Source organism: Apium graveolens, chromosome 9, assembly GCF_009905375.1.
Source record: "Apium graveolens cultivar Ventura chromosome 9, ASM990537v1, whole genome shotgun sequence".
Taxonomy (NCBI): Eukaryota; Viridiplantae; Streptophyta; class Magnoliopsida; order Apiales; family Apiaceae; genus Apium; species Apium graveolens.
This window is the reverse complement of record NC_133655.1, coordinates 209,377,052-209,390,305: the sequence shown is the minus strand read 5'-3', so window position 1 is coordinate 209,390,305 and position 13,254 is coordinate 209,377,052. Positions and strand designations below refer to the sequence as shown.

At 39.1% G+C, this 13,254-nt stretch overlaps 1 protein-coding gene across 1 annotated transcript; it reads left to right on the top strand.

Moving 5' to 3' along the window:
• The first annotated feature begins 5,810 nt into the window (after window positions 1–5,810).
• Window positions 5,811–7,377, top strand: LOC141682602 (serine/threonine-protein kinase OXI1-like). The gene is made up of 2 exons (XM_074487293.1): window positions 5,811–6,314; window positions 6,492–7,377. The coding sequence occupies exons 1-2, from the start codon at window positions 5,950–5,952 to the stop codon at window positions 7,240–7,242; spliced, it is 1,116 nt and encodes a 371-aa protein (XP_074343394.1). The 5' UTR covers window positions 5,811–5,949; the 3' UTR covers window positions 7,243–7,377.
• Window positions 7,378–13,254: the final 5,877 nt, after the last annotated feature.

The following is a 13,254-nucleotide window of genomic DNA, read 5'->3' as shown; positions in this document are numbered from 1 at the left end:
GCGCTTTTCCCTTGCCTTTCCTTGAGGTAGCTTTCTTGGGGGATTCTTCTTCAGCCTTAAGAGCAACTGTCCTTAACTTTCCTCCTTTCCTCTTGCTTCTTTGTTCCATCTCAAGTTCATGAGTCTTGAGCATCCCATAAATTTTATCAAGAGTTGTTTCTTCAAGATTATAGTTGTCTCTTATAATTGTTGCCTTCAAATCCCAACTTTCAGCAAGAGCTAACAGGAATTTAAGGTTTGAATCTTCAATATCATACTCCTTATCAACTAGTGACAAATCATTTAAGAGTTTGAAAAATCTGTCATATAAATCAGTCAATGACTTATTAGGCTTTGAGTCAAAGTGTTCATACTTTTGAGTGAGTATTGTCTTCCTGTTCTTCTTAATCGAATCAGTTCCCTGGTACCTTGTCTCCAAGGCATCCCATATTTCCTTTGCAGTCTTGCAGTTAATTACCCTGTTTGACATTACATTATCAATGGCACTATGCAGCAAGTATCGTAACTTAGCATCCTTAGCAATTGAAGCAATATCTTCAGCAGTGTAATCACTCTTCTCCTTTGGTACAGACTTTGCTGCTTCACCTGCAACTACAACAACGAGTTTTGTTGGCTTATGAGGTCCTTTATGGATTCTGTCAAGATATTCTGGATCAGTAGCTTCCAGAAACATAGTCATCCTCACCTTCCATATGGGATATTCAGATGGCTTCAGTATGGGAACTCTAATAGCCTCATATCGACTATGGATTTGAGTCTTTGGTGGTTCTTCAGTTTTGGTGGGCTTGGTTGGAGTTTCTGCTTCAGACATGATTGTTTTTGGATCTTAAACTGTTTGTGTGTTAACAGATAGGCTCTGATACCACTTGTTAGGTCACACACACTGTAGAAGGGGGTTGAATACAGTGTATAGCACAATCAAATCGAATTCAAATAATATAAGTAACAGAAAACGGACTTTATTCAATGCAATAAACTCTGTAACAATATGGAACTGTCCTCTCTCAGTGATGAACAAATATCACGAGAGCTGCTAGGGTTACAATGAATAATATTCTCGATAATGATAACACTTATAGTGTAAACCCTATGTCTGTGTTTATATACTACACAGTTACAAGATAATCGCTAATTGATATGGAATATAACTATATCAATCAGATATCTTTTCTTCCAAGTAATCCATTCTTCATAGAATTCCTTCTTCATGAATATCTCTTCTTACGTTTGTCTCGATCTTCTTTCCTTTCAATCAGCCGCCTTCCTTATCTGAAAGTTTCCTTTAAGTTCTGATATTATCTCCTGATAAATATCTCCTGAACCTTAAGTACTGATCACTTAAATTTTGACTTCAATATAAGTGCTGATTTCAGTTAAGTACTGATTTGTCCTGTTTAAGTAAGATCTGAAAACTAAACATAAATCATATTAGTCATGACATTATCAAAAATATCTAACATTATGCACTCACTCTTCTGGTGAAATGAGTATAATTAGACCTATATGGATTTCCCCTAATCATATGATCACAGATTAACTCTTTTCAGCCACCTCTTATTTTTGAAGGACAAATAACAATTGAGCCTTTCATGTGAGAATGTGAGAAAAGATTGAGAGAATAATAGAATATAAGAGAGGCAGGATCCTTCCTGACAAAAGGAGAGGTAGATGAGTGTTTGGATTTAGCAATCCTTGTGAGGTTACTCTGACTCTTAAAAGTCATGAGGCTAGTGCAGTGAGAAGTAGTGAGACTACTTATTCAAAAGAACCGAGAGCTTAGGAATTTCCTATTCTATTCTACTTGATAAACTCATCACTACAGACCTCACTAAAGCTTGAAGTTGCTGATAGTGTTCTAAATGAATATTGACAAAAGCTTGAACAATGTGCATCTAGCTGGATCATTCTTCCTGAAGATAATGTCAAAAAGGGGGAGAATATATCTAAATGCCAAAACAGCTAATGGATGTTTCCAGATAATAATATTCTTTTCTTGATAGGGGGAGAAGGAAGAGTAAATCTAAATGCAACTCACAAAAGAAGATCAGATGGGAAGATTGGTTTCTGCATTTAGATAAAGTTTTGATATCATCAATCAGAACTTGTGCATAATTTCATAATGAACAAGTTGGGGGTGATTGTAATATATAATAGATGATGTCAAAGATTACTGGAGCTAACAAAGTCATTAGCAACTATGATCTGAGTAGAAGATTAATGAATAGTTATTTTCAGTAATCAGCTAAGCTTGGGGCCAACCCTAAGTTAGTTGTATTGTTATCTAAATTTATATTATGTACTTGTAACACTTAAAGTTTGTAAAAATACAAAGGAGCAAACTGGAGTCTTTTTCCTAAAATAGTATCAAGCCTAAAGATTCTATCTAGAAGAAGATCAAGAAGATCATGCCTCAGAAGAATTTTGAAGAAGTTTGGAGTTGAATAAATCTGTTTTGGAGAAAAATGTTCTAAGTCAAGATCTCTACAAGTCACAGATTTAATATTATAGAGAAGTCATTTGAGAACTTCAGAATGACTTATCGAGAAGTCATTCAAACTTCAGAGAGTACTGACGGATAAGCAATATCTACTAGACGGATGAGCTATATATCTACTCGATGGATGAACAACATCTACTTAACGGATGAGCAATATCTACTCGACGGATGAGAAATATCTACGTGACGGATAAGCTATATATCTACTCGATGGATGAGCTATATATCTACTCAACGGATAAGCAATATCCGTCGGGAGTAGAGAAGTCAGGAAAGCTACTCGAGAACTCAAAAAGATATCTACAAGTCATTCTTTCACTAGAGAACTCAGAGTTATCGAAAAGTTTATATCCATTCGAGAACTCAGAGATATCTACTAGTCAAGTGAAGTTATGAAGACTAGAGATCTCGATGAGCTGAAGACCTCTACAAGCCAAACTTAATATGAAGTACTAGAGATCTCGATAAGCCTTTGTAATTATCGAGATATCAAGTGTTCTATTAATTCAAACTGGAGATCTCGAGGTACAGTCTCAAAGTACAAAATTGCAGATCAGTTTAATATCCAAGATAAACAATCAACAAATAATACAACAGCTGGATTGATAAGTCTACAAAAAGCAGCTTGAAGTGTGTGCAAGATCAATGGAAAAGATTAACTAACAGAGAAAGATTAAAGTAAACACGGGATGCTAAAGATATGCTAAGCCAGAAATGGAAGATTTGTTTTTCTATAAATAGAAATGACAAGTGACAGTTTAGAAAAGCTAATAGCATATTTATTATCCAATGTGTAAACCAGCAATTAACTGAGCTATAAAGTTAACACTGGTCCTCTAGTTAGAAGTAATAATTTAGATAAAAAATTCTTATAACACTCTCGAGAAGAAACTGAGCTCTTTAACTTCGAAGAGCTTAGAAATTTTGTAGCAAAATATCTTAATTTTTAATACAAAAATTAAGTGAGTTTTAAAGATCTGTGTTCTTTATTTTGTGCAAGTTTAATTTCTGCATGAACACTTTTCTATACAAGATTTAATTTACTTTGTTCAACTATTATCTTTCAAGAAAAGCCTAAAATCAGAAAAACACATTCACCCCCCCCCCCTCTGTGTGTGTGATTCATTACCTAACATTAAATAACTGCAGGGAGATTTCATTTTTGCTCGATTTAAGATAACAAAGTCACTTGTAACGGAAAAAAATTAAATCCATGATTATGTACTAAGAGCCGGTCCTTAGTTAAGGCGATCAAAGTCATGTCGGACATTGAAGTAAATAAAGCACGATGTAAATCATAATTCCGATTAATATTAAAAATAATTTGTTATCATCAACATAATGGTGTTACATGTGGTCAATTCAGTACGAGGAGATTAAGTGGTCATTTGACCTTTATATGATATGTATGTATACATGTATGTATGTGTGTATATATATATTCAAAAGCAAGTAAGGCTTATTTGAATTTCTTGATTAACTGATGAAATAATAGACTTGAATCTAAGATGTTGCACATAACTACCCATTGTATAATAATTGATAGACTTTATGTAAAAAATGAATGATCTTACAATGAATCATTCTATATGATATATTTTATCGAATTTGTGATTACTTAGACCTCAATATCAACAATTTCTATTATATATGTTTTTGCATATATAAGTGTTATAAAAATCTTAATTATAGATGCGTAAAAAAATCGACATAATGAACATGGGGCACCATTTTTAAAATTTTCTTAGTTCATTCAAATTTCTAGGGTCGGCCCTGCTTATACTATCCGTAAATCTGTTTTCTTTACCTAATTTTCATGTCCAGTATTTGGACTCATATTTCAGATATAAGGTTTATATTTCAAGGTGTTGTTGGGAGAAAATTGTAACAACACATTACCTCGGAGGTTACTTGAATCATGTAGCTAATTATATTCATTTAAAGATGTTTTCATGAAGAACGCGAAGAATATTGGACAAAAATTGATGGACGTTGTTGTTGATCTTATTTGATGATTCGTAGAATGCAAGAGGAATATTATTTATTCTCTCTTTATTTCAAACTGTTGATCATCTGTAAATAAGAGACTTACGTACCCTTTTATAGGGGTTCAAACCACACTTGATTCTTGGAGGACAAGTTACCCAGATAGGCTTCAGTTTGGTCCAGTCCATCAAGGCCCATATTCATTGACCGCGTGGTCGTCCGTAAAATATCCATATGTGTCCATGGTCAAGCCCAATTAGACCAGAATAGACTGTCATGATATTAGGCAAATATATCTCATTGATAAGGTACGAGAACACATGGAGGTCTCACAAGTGACCATTTGGGGTCATGTGATGTGACCATACAGAGGATATGACCTCACATGCGACCTTTTGAGTCTGGTAATGCGATGTAGCCTTTTAGAGTGTGTGTGCGATCACGATAGACCTAGCCACGCATAACGATCGTTCCTCACATGCGACCCCTTCAGACCCGGTCCTGGGTCTTCGAATCAATAGAGAATATATAATGTAAGTTGATAGTGTGCTGACCTCCATGTAATAACGTATCATGTCATCACTTATTCTCTTGTAGTTAAGATTAGTTTTTTATGGAGATGTCGAATATGACTCCAAATTGGGATTGAGATGTGTCCCACATTCGTTATTTAGCGATGTGACCCGGAGATGAGGGTATGCTTACTTGTCTGTAAGGTTCGATCTCTTACCGGACTCGTATTTTTTTGCATAATTACGAGATGTGACCTCTAATCATGAGGCCACATATTTTAATAATTTATTATTGATAATTGGACCATTAAGAGATGTAATTCTCACATGAGAGATTGTTGGACATGTTTAGGACCAAAACCAAAAGCACGCATGACACAGGGAAAATAAGTGAATAACGTCCTGTGCATAAAATTTTATAATTTTTTTACACGATAAAAAGAAAGAAATTAAAAGCATCTGCAAGCATTAGAATTTAAAAAGGATTCTGTCCATATCTCCATTGGTCCTTTAATTAATAGTGGCATCTCTGAATTTTATAAAGATTATATATTACATCAAAAATGTTTTATAATACATTTTGTAACAAGTTGCTCAAATTAAAAATGCAAGAGCAGTTTTTGCTCACGGATTAAATGTGATTGTTAGAAAGAATATCCGTAACCGAAAGATGAATATCCATCATTTGTTTGATTTGCATGTAAACAAATTTCCGCGCGTGTGCACATGCATATTATTATTACCTACTAATTTAATTTCTACTTGTGTCACTGTTTGTCTATATTTGTTATTCATATCTACATTGACGTATGGGGCATGTTTATTTATCTAAATAGAGTGTCACGCAAACTTTGTACTATTGCTAGGCTATGTAACACTTTGCACAGCTCACAAAATGCATCTGTATTTGACAAAGTAGGTAGCTGATCTGAATCAGTTTTAATCAGACTTACCATGACCTCCGGCAAAGTACAGGTTCCATGTTTAGAGCTGCAGCAATTAAAAGTGATCTCTGCGCTAGGACGAGGTGCCAAAGGCGTGGTGTTTTTAGTCCAAACAGGATCAGATGAATTGCTTGCCTTGAAGACCATCTTAATAGCTTCACTTGATCAGAGTCGCGATGCGGATGATGAATACAGAAGAATTTGCTTTGAACAGGAGGTGTTAACATGTTTTCATCATCCACTTCTACCTAAACTTCGCGGAGTTTTATCAACTGACAAAATAATTGGATATGCAATCGATTATTGTCCTGGACAACATCTCAATTCTCTCAGAATGACACAAACGGAGAAAATGCTTTCCGACGACATGATCAGGTACTTATTCCGTTATTTGTTGTGGACTGTAGTATACTATAAAGTCTATGGCACGTACTGATGTTGATTAAAAATAACTGATCAAATTTATTTACTGATCATATATTCATATGATCTTTATATTACAGATATTGTGAGATTAAAGTTTAAACTGATTTTGATATTCTTTGTGTTAAGGTTTTATGCGGCAGAATTAGTTTTAGCACTGGATTATCTGCACGGATTAGGAATTGTTTACAGAGATTTAAAGCCAGAGAATGTAATGATTCAGGAAAATGGACATTTGATGCTCGTTGATTTTGATTTGTCTACTAGACTCCTTGCAAAATCTCGTCGCGTTTTCAAACCAGCCAAACCCGAGCTTGTTAAGACAAAAAGTTCATTTCTGAAGTTTTACAGGTGTTGCAACTCTGGTATTACTCCTGAGGATTTCACAAATTCTGATGATCAGGTGAAGGAAATAGTGAATTCTGAGTGTGACGCCGTGACCAAGTCCAATTCCTTTGTTGGAACAGAGGAGTATATAGCGCCAGAGATGATTGAAGGGAAAGGTCACGATTTTGCTGTGGATTGGTGGTGCTTAGGCGTCATGCTGTATGAAATGTTGTACAGTGTTACGCCTTTTAGAGGTGTAAACAGGAAGGAGACGTTTCACCGGATTTTATCTAAGTCTCCTAAGCTGGTAGGGGAGCCAACGGCTTTGAGGGACTTGATCGGGAAGTTGCTTGAGAAGGATCCCAGGATGAGGATTGGTGCAGAGGAAATAAAAGGGCACAGTTTTTTCTGGGGAATGGATTGGGATTTAATATTGCAGGTGGCTAGACCACCGTTTATTCCTCCTGCAACAGAGCATGGAGGTGAGAATAATGAGATTGATGTGGAATGTTTCGTCCAAGAGACAATGCAGGTGAGAGTCGACAACAGGTAAAATAAACACAAAGAAATTGGGGGCGGATAACCAAAATTTCCGTTTTTAACTCAATTATGTATGTACTCAAAATAAAGAATATGTAGATATTTATGTCATTCAGCTTCAAAGATCAATCTTATTAGTAACAACCAACAGTCTGTCAACTGGCTAAAGCAAATGCACCACAACAAAATGAATTGGTTTTGGTTGCGTATTCTTGATTTTGTTCAAATTATTCCCTACATTTTAGTTTCTGGTGTGAAAATCATGTACACACTACACACAAAGGGCCAAAAACAAAAATGCTGAAGTTATTATGAACTCTCCGCATACCTAAGAGTGATTTTTTTATGTGGACGGAGAGGATTCACTTATTGTTATATCGTTTTTATTAAGGTCCTTTTTGATATTGCTGTTGCAGACAGTTACAACAGTTTTTTATTGAAAAACTGTCAGACAGGTGTTGACGGAGGAATTTGGTATCAACAAAGTTTGAGGTTCGTCGCCGGAATCAAGATTTACGATGGTGGTTCTTCGCCTGAAAAGTGAGCGGAGTGTGGTGGTTGTGATAAATTGGGGGCTGAGATTGCTTAGGGTTAATGGTGGCTACTTATGGCTCTCACTTCCGACCCCTCACAATTTGCCTATGTATCCCTATTTATAGGGAATCAAGCCCACGTAGTTCTTGGGGAACAAGAAATCTAATGGGCTTAGACTTCTTATTCCCAGGCCCGGTCCAGAATCCATCTTCCGCTAGCTTTAGGAATGTCCAACTATGAGGTCCAACCGCGAAGGCCCAAGGCTCGTTTGTAATCGCAGGACTTCACGGATAATGCATCTCCCTGCGCAAGGATAACATTCCGCTACAGCTATCTCCCTTGAATTACGAACGTAGGTATAGCCACGGTTCACCCCAAATGCCAGACGTGTCCCTGTCCCCCGAATGAGGATAACCCACCAGATAGCAGGACAGGTGATCCCAAGCTCTTGGATGCAAAGTGCAGGATGACTCCAAAGTTCTCCAACGAGGACACCCGTTGAATACAAGAACAGAGTTCCCAAAGCACACACCAAAGTTAACCCCGCATCCCCAACGAGGACACCCGTTGAATACAGGAGGAGGCCTTCAATCATCAGGCATACCCCTGGAGGCCTTCAAGCTTTTCACGGACATCCCCCTCCTTGACCGTCTCAAGGAGGGAATTCTTCAAAGAGTACCTGCAACAAATATGTTAGTGAAAATAATCCTCCATTGCTCCTTCTACGCTTGTCTTGCTTTAAACTTACTCTTGATCATGCATTCTTCACACATAGGACGCGTCCTGAACGATCGGGCGCGTCCTGACGCTACGAACTCCACATATTGTTATATCTTCCAAGTATCTCTATTTGCTTTATCTTGAATGAGAACAAGCTCAACCATCCCAAAGTATGCATCTCCAGGAGGCAGGACGCGTCCTCCCCTTGTAAAATACACATATTCTCCTTGCATGGCAACCTTATTACCTGTACAGCTCATCCCATTATTTTTACTTATCAGGGCGCGTCCTGCGCCTTGGGCGCGTCCTCCTTCTTTCAATATCTTCCTCCTCATCTCTTTACATGACAACCCAAAATACAGCCTACACAATCATGGACGCATCCTACATATACAGGGCGCGTCTTCGCTTCATACAATGTAGACCAAAACCTAATTATTCATCTTCTTGCCCCAATTCAATTCCAATTGACCCGTATTTGACCCGAGATGATCCAATACCAAATTTTGGCTATAAAAACTACCCCCCGAATTCCATATGAAGTTGGAAACAAAATTGGAATTCTAATATCTACATCCAAGCAAAAATTTGTGTCATCCTTCACTCGTATGAGTATGCGTCTTCTGCATCTTCCTCTATGAGGGCACATTCTCAATTAAGGCCGCGTCTTCGGAAACTTATCCTCCTTGTTGACCATGACGACGCGCTCTCACTCTTTGTCGCGTTCACAATTGTCATTCACATTTCTTCCCGCCTTCACCTATGAATACCCCTTCTCTTCTTGATAACTTTAACCTTGGTTTGTCTAGAGAGGTTTACCACTTATGTACCATATCTCTAAGCTTACATGAGCTAACTCGCCGTAAGAAATAAGAGAATTTGTACAAAAGTGTGCACCTCACATACCTTGAAAAAGCGTAATCCATTAACAAAGATTTGAGAGTTTTCTCTAATTTTTTCATCCCAATATTGGTCTCCTATGGACGCGCCTTAAACTGAAAAGGTCATCATAGGAGGGCTCTCTCTAAGGGAAGGCACAACCAGAATAAAAGACTAGCTCTCTGATCTTCAAGTAATAAATAATCTTTGACGCAAGGAGGACGTGTCTTGTTGGTGATAGTGATCCTTCCACCGATGACACAATACCATTCTATATTTGATTTTCTGCTTCTTTCCAAATCATGACTCCAGACCGCTGATCTCATCTTTTCCATAAATAGCGTGATTCATTTATTTTAATCAAAGTCAAAACTTTTACAATCTTCTTCAATCATCTATTTTTAGAGGGTGCGCCCTTTAAAGAGGCGATGTCTTCCTCAAATTATTAACATCATTAGAGGGCGCGTCCTCTTTACGAGGAGCGTCTTGCTCGATGAGAGGAGCGTCCACGTTGACAAGGGTATCATTCTTGGAGGGTGCGTCCTCTATGAGAGGAGCGTCCACCTCCACAAGGGGAATCACCCTTGGAAGGCGCGTCTTCTCTAAGAGGAGCGTCTACTTCGACAAGCTAACATCCTTGGAGGGCGCGTCCTCTCTAAGAGGAGCGGCTTATCTCGACAAGGTCTTCATCTTTGGAGGGCGCGTCCTCTCTAAGAGGAGCGGCTTATCTCGACAAGGTCTTCATCCTTGGAGGGCGCGTCATCTGTCATGGGAGCGTCTTATCTCGACAAGGGTATTCATTCTTGTAGGGCGCGTCCTCTGTCAAAGACGCATCCACCTCGACAAGGGAAATCATCCATGGAGGGCGCATCCTCTGTTAGAGACACATCCACCTCGACAAGGAAAATAATTCTTTGAGGGAGCTACCTCTATAAGAGGCGCGTCTACCTCGACAAGCTAACATCCTTGGAGGGTGCGTCCTCTCTAAGAGGAGCGGCTTATCTCGACAAGGTCTTCATCCTTGGAGGGCGCGTCCTCTCTAAGAGGAGCGTCTTATCTCGACAAGGGTATTCATCCTTGTAGGGTGCGTCCTCTGTCAGAGACGCATCCACCTCGACAAGGGAAATCATCCATGGAGGGCGCATCCTCGGGAAATCATTCTTTGAGGGAGCTACCTCTGTAAGAGGCACGTCTACCTCGACAAGCTAACATCCTTGGAGGCACGTCCTCTCTAAGAGGAGCGGCTTATCTCGACAAGGTCTTCATCCTTGGAGGGCGCGTCCTCTCTAAGAGGAGCGTCTTATCTCGACAAGGATATTCATCCTTGTAAGGTGCGTCCTCTATCAGAGACGCATCCACCTCGACAAGGGAAATCATTCTTTGAAGGAGCTACCTCTGTAAGAGGCGCGTCTACCTCGACAAGCTAATATCCTTGGAGGGCGCGTCCTCTGTAAGAGGAGCATCTACCTCGACAAGGGTCTTCTACATAATCTTCATGTAACAAAACTAAATCAAAGATCAATATTTTTAGAAGGCTTTTATCTTCAACAAAGCTCAAGCGATGCAGAAACTATCTCTTGTTGAAACATCTCCCAACGAGGCATCTCACGAAGTGGCATCTGATAAAGGGCATCTCACTCTCAGAGACATTTTCTTGAAGTTGAGCGTTTCCTTAAACATGAGTATTTTTCCGACCTTACGCATCTCTCTTATTTTTAGGAAAAGCCATGTACCTTACTCATGTGGCAATATGTAACACCACAGAACTAATGAGAGGTAACCTACCCCCGAGCGTGTACCTTGTCAAAAGTATCTTGTAGCCTCATCTTCCTCATCTGAACTAATGCAACTCCTACATTCCCTTTTTGCTAAAGACAACCAGATGACCTTGGTAGTCATATCGAAAGAAGAAGCCTTAACAAATGAGCCAGATATGCTCAGGGCGCGTCCTGAAAACTCACTCAGATTATTGAGGATGTGAGGGCGCGTTCGCTGAAACTAAATTCTCGACATACTAGGAAGATCATTGTACTTCATTTGCTTCTTTATAAATCATGTATGTAATGTCGAGGAAGATCACATGGGTATTTCAATGAAGGCGCGCCTTGAGAGAGATAGCCTTGGAGAGTTTACTTATAACTGTTGAGGATATAACATTATATCCTTAGATGGAGGAGCTCATTCATGTCTTGGGGCCTCACCTTGACAATCAAGGGGCGCGTCCTAGGATTCATGGTACCTCTACTCTGATAGATTCTTTTCTCTTGAAGTTCCAATATTAAGATTCTTCTTGTGGTCACGAAAGTTCACCTCACCATCAATATTTTTTTTCGAGGGCGCGCCTTAAGGAAAGGGCGCGTCTTGAAAGATGAGAAATTAGTTCCAGTCGAGCCATTCTTCAAGTAGTGACTATAACTCATCTGATTATCATAACATCTTCATTGAAAACTTCCATAGACTTTTTCTTCTGAGGGCGCGTCCTGGGAGGGCAATTCTCCACTGAATGTTTCACATGCAGAGGACGCGCCTTAATATATTGTGACGCAATACTTGGTAACTCATGAGATTTTTTCCTGATAAGATTTCCTACCTACAATAAACACAATTAATATGGAACTTGGAATGTTACCTGGAGGACGCGTCCTAGAGGGACGGACGTGTCCAGTCGGTGAATTTTCCTGGAATTTGCTGGAAGTCATCTGGGCCCCAAATTTTTTAATCAAGGCGCGTCCTAAGAGTTTGTGGGGATTTTCTCAATTCCAAATTTCTTTCCCAATCCTCTTCCTGCACAAGTCCCAAAAATAAGTAATGGAAAATACAACAAAACTAGTTGAGTGTTACCTTGAGGGATCTTGTTAAAGGCGATGACTAGCTCATGATAGTAATGCCTTCTTCTTGGAGTGTTCTCCTCCCGATCGTCCTCAGATTTTCCTGATTAAGTCTTCTGAACTGAATAGTGTTCTCAAATCTTCTAAATCAAATAGAATTGTTCAGTCTTCTCGTTGGAATAGGATTCTCCAATCTTCTAAATGGAATAGGATTCTCCAATCTTCTAATTAGAACAGGATTCTTCCATCTTCTAGATCGAATAAAATTTTCCAATCTTCTAATTAGAATAGGATTCTTCAATCTTCTATACCAAATAGGTTTCTCCCAATCTTCTTAATGAAATGGGTTTCTTGCAATCTTCTAAGCCAAATAGGATTTTTTGGTAAAAATTCGTAGCTGCTGTTTTCCTTTGTTTTCGGGCTGCTCAACTTGGATCGTCGTATCCATATCATCTCTGAATTAAAGAGAATTCAATAAGCTTCGCGTAGGCTGTAAGATCGTTCAAATCTGACTTACGGAACTCGAGATACGGCCCAAACAGTGTAAGCAAATCGCTTAACCCACCAAATCCGATTTTTTCATCCAACTTTGCTCCTTTGTGGCCATGGTTGTAAACTTCAACCCTCATGGCTGGAAATCATCATCCATGGATCTCCCTCGTGGCCGTGAATACTACATTCAAATCTCCTTCGACCCCCCTGGCCAAAAATATTTATTTTACGGATCTCCTTCGTGGTCGTTGTATGCAACTCCTCCGTGGCTATCCTTCAATTCTTGCGTCAAAGAACCTTCAACGTGACGAGACATCTCTTCCTCCTGAGATTATGATCTTGATCAGCACCCCTCCTTATAGCGCCAATTTGTTGACGGAGGAATTTGGTATCAACAAAGTTTGAGGTTCGTCGCCGGAATCGCCGGAATCAAGATCTACGATGGTGGTTCTTCGCCTGAAAAGTGAGCGGAATGTGGTGGTTGTGATAAATTGGGGGCTGAGATTGCTTAGCATTGGTGGTGGCTACTTATGGCTCTCGCTTCCGACCCCTCACAATTTGCCTACGTATCC

Bases quoted from the DNA above. Each gene is read 5' to 3' on its own strand.
- LOC141682602 (XM_074487293.1), top strand. From the start codon at position 5,950: ATGACCTCCGGCAAAGTACAGGTTCCATGTTTAGAGCTGCAGCAATTA. The intron at 6,315-6,491 runs GTACTTATTCCG...CTTTGTGTTAAG, and splicing joins CTTTCCGACGACATGATCAG to GTTTTATGCGGCAGAATTAG.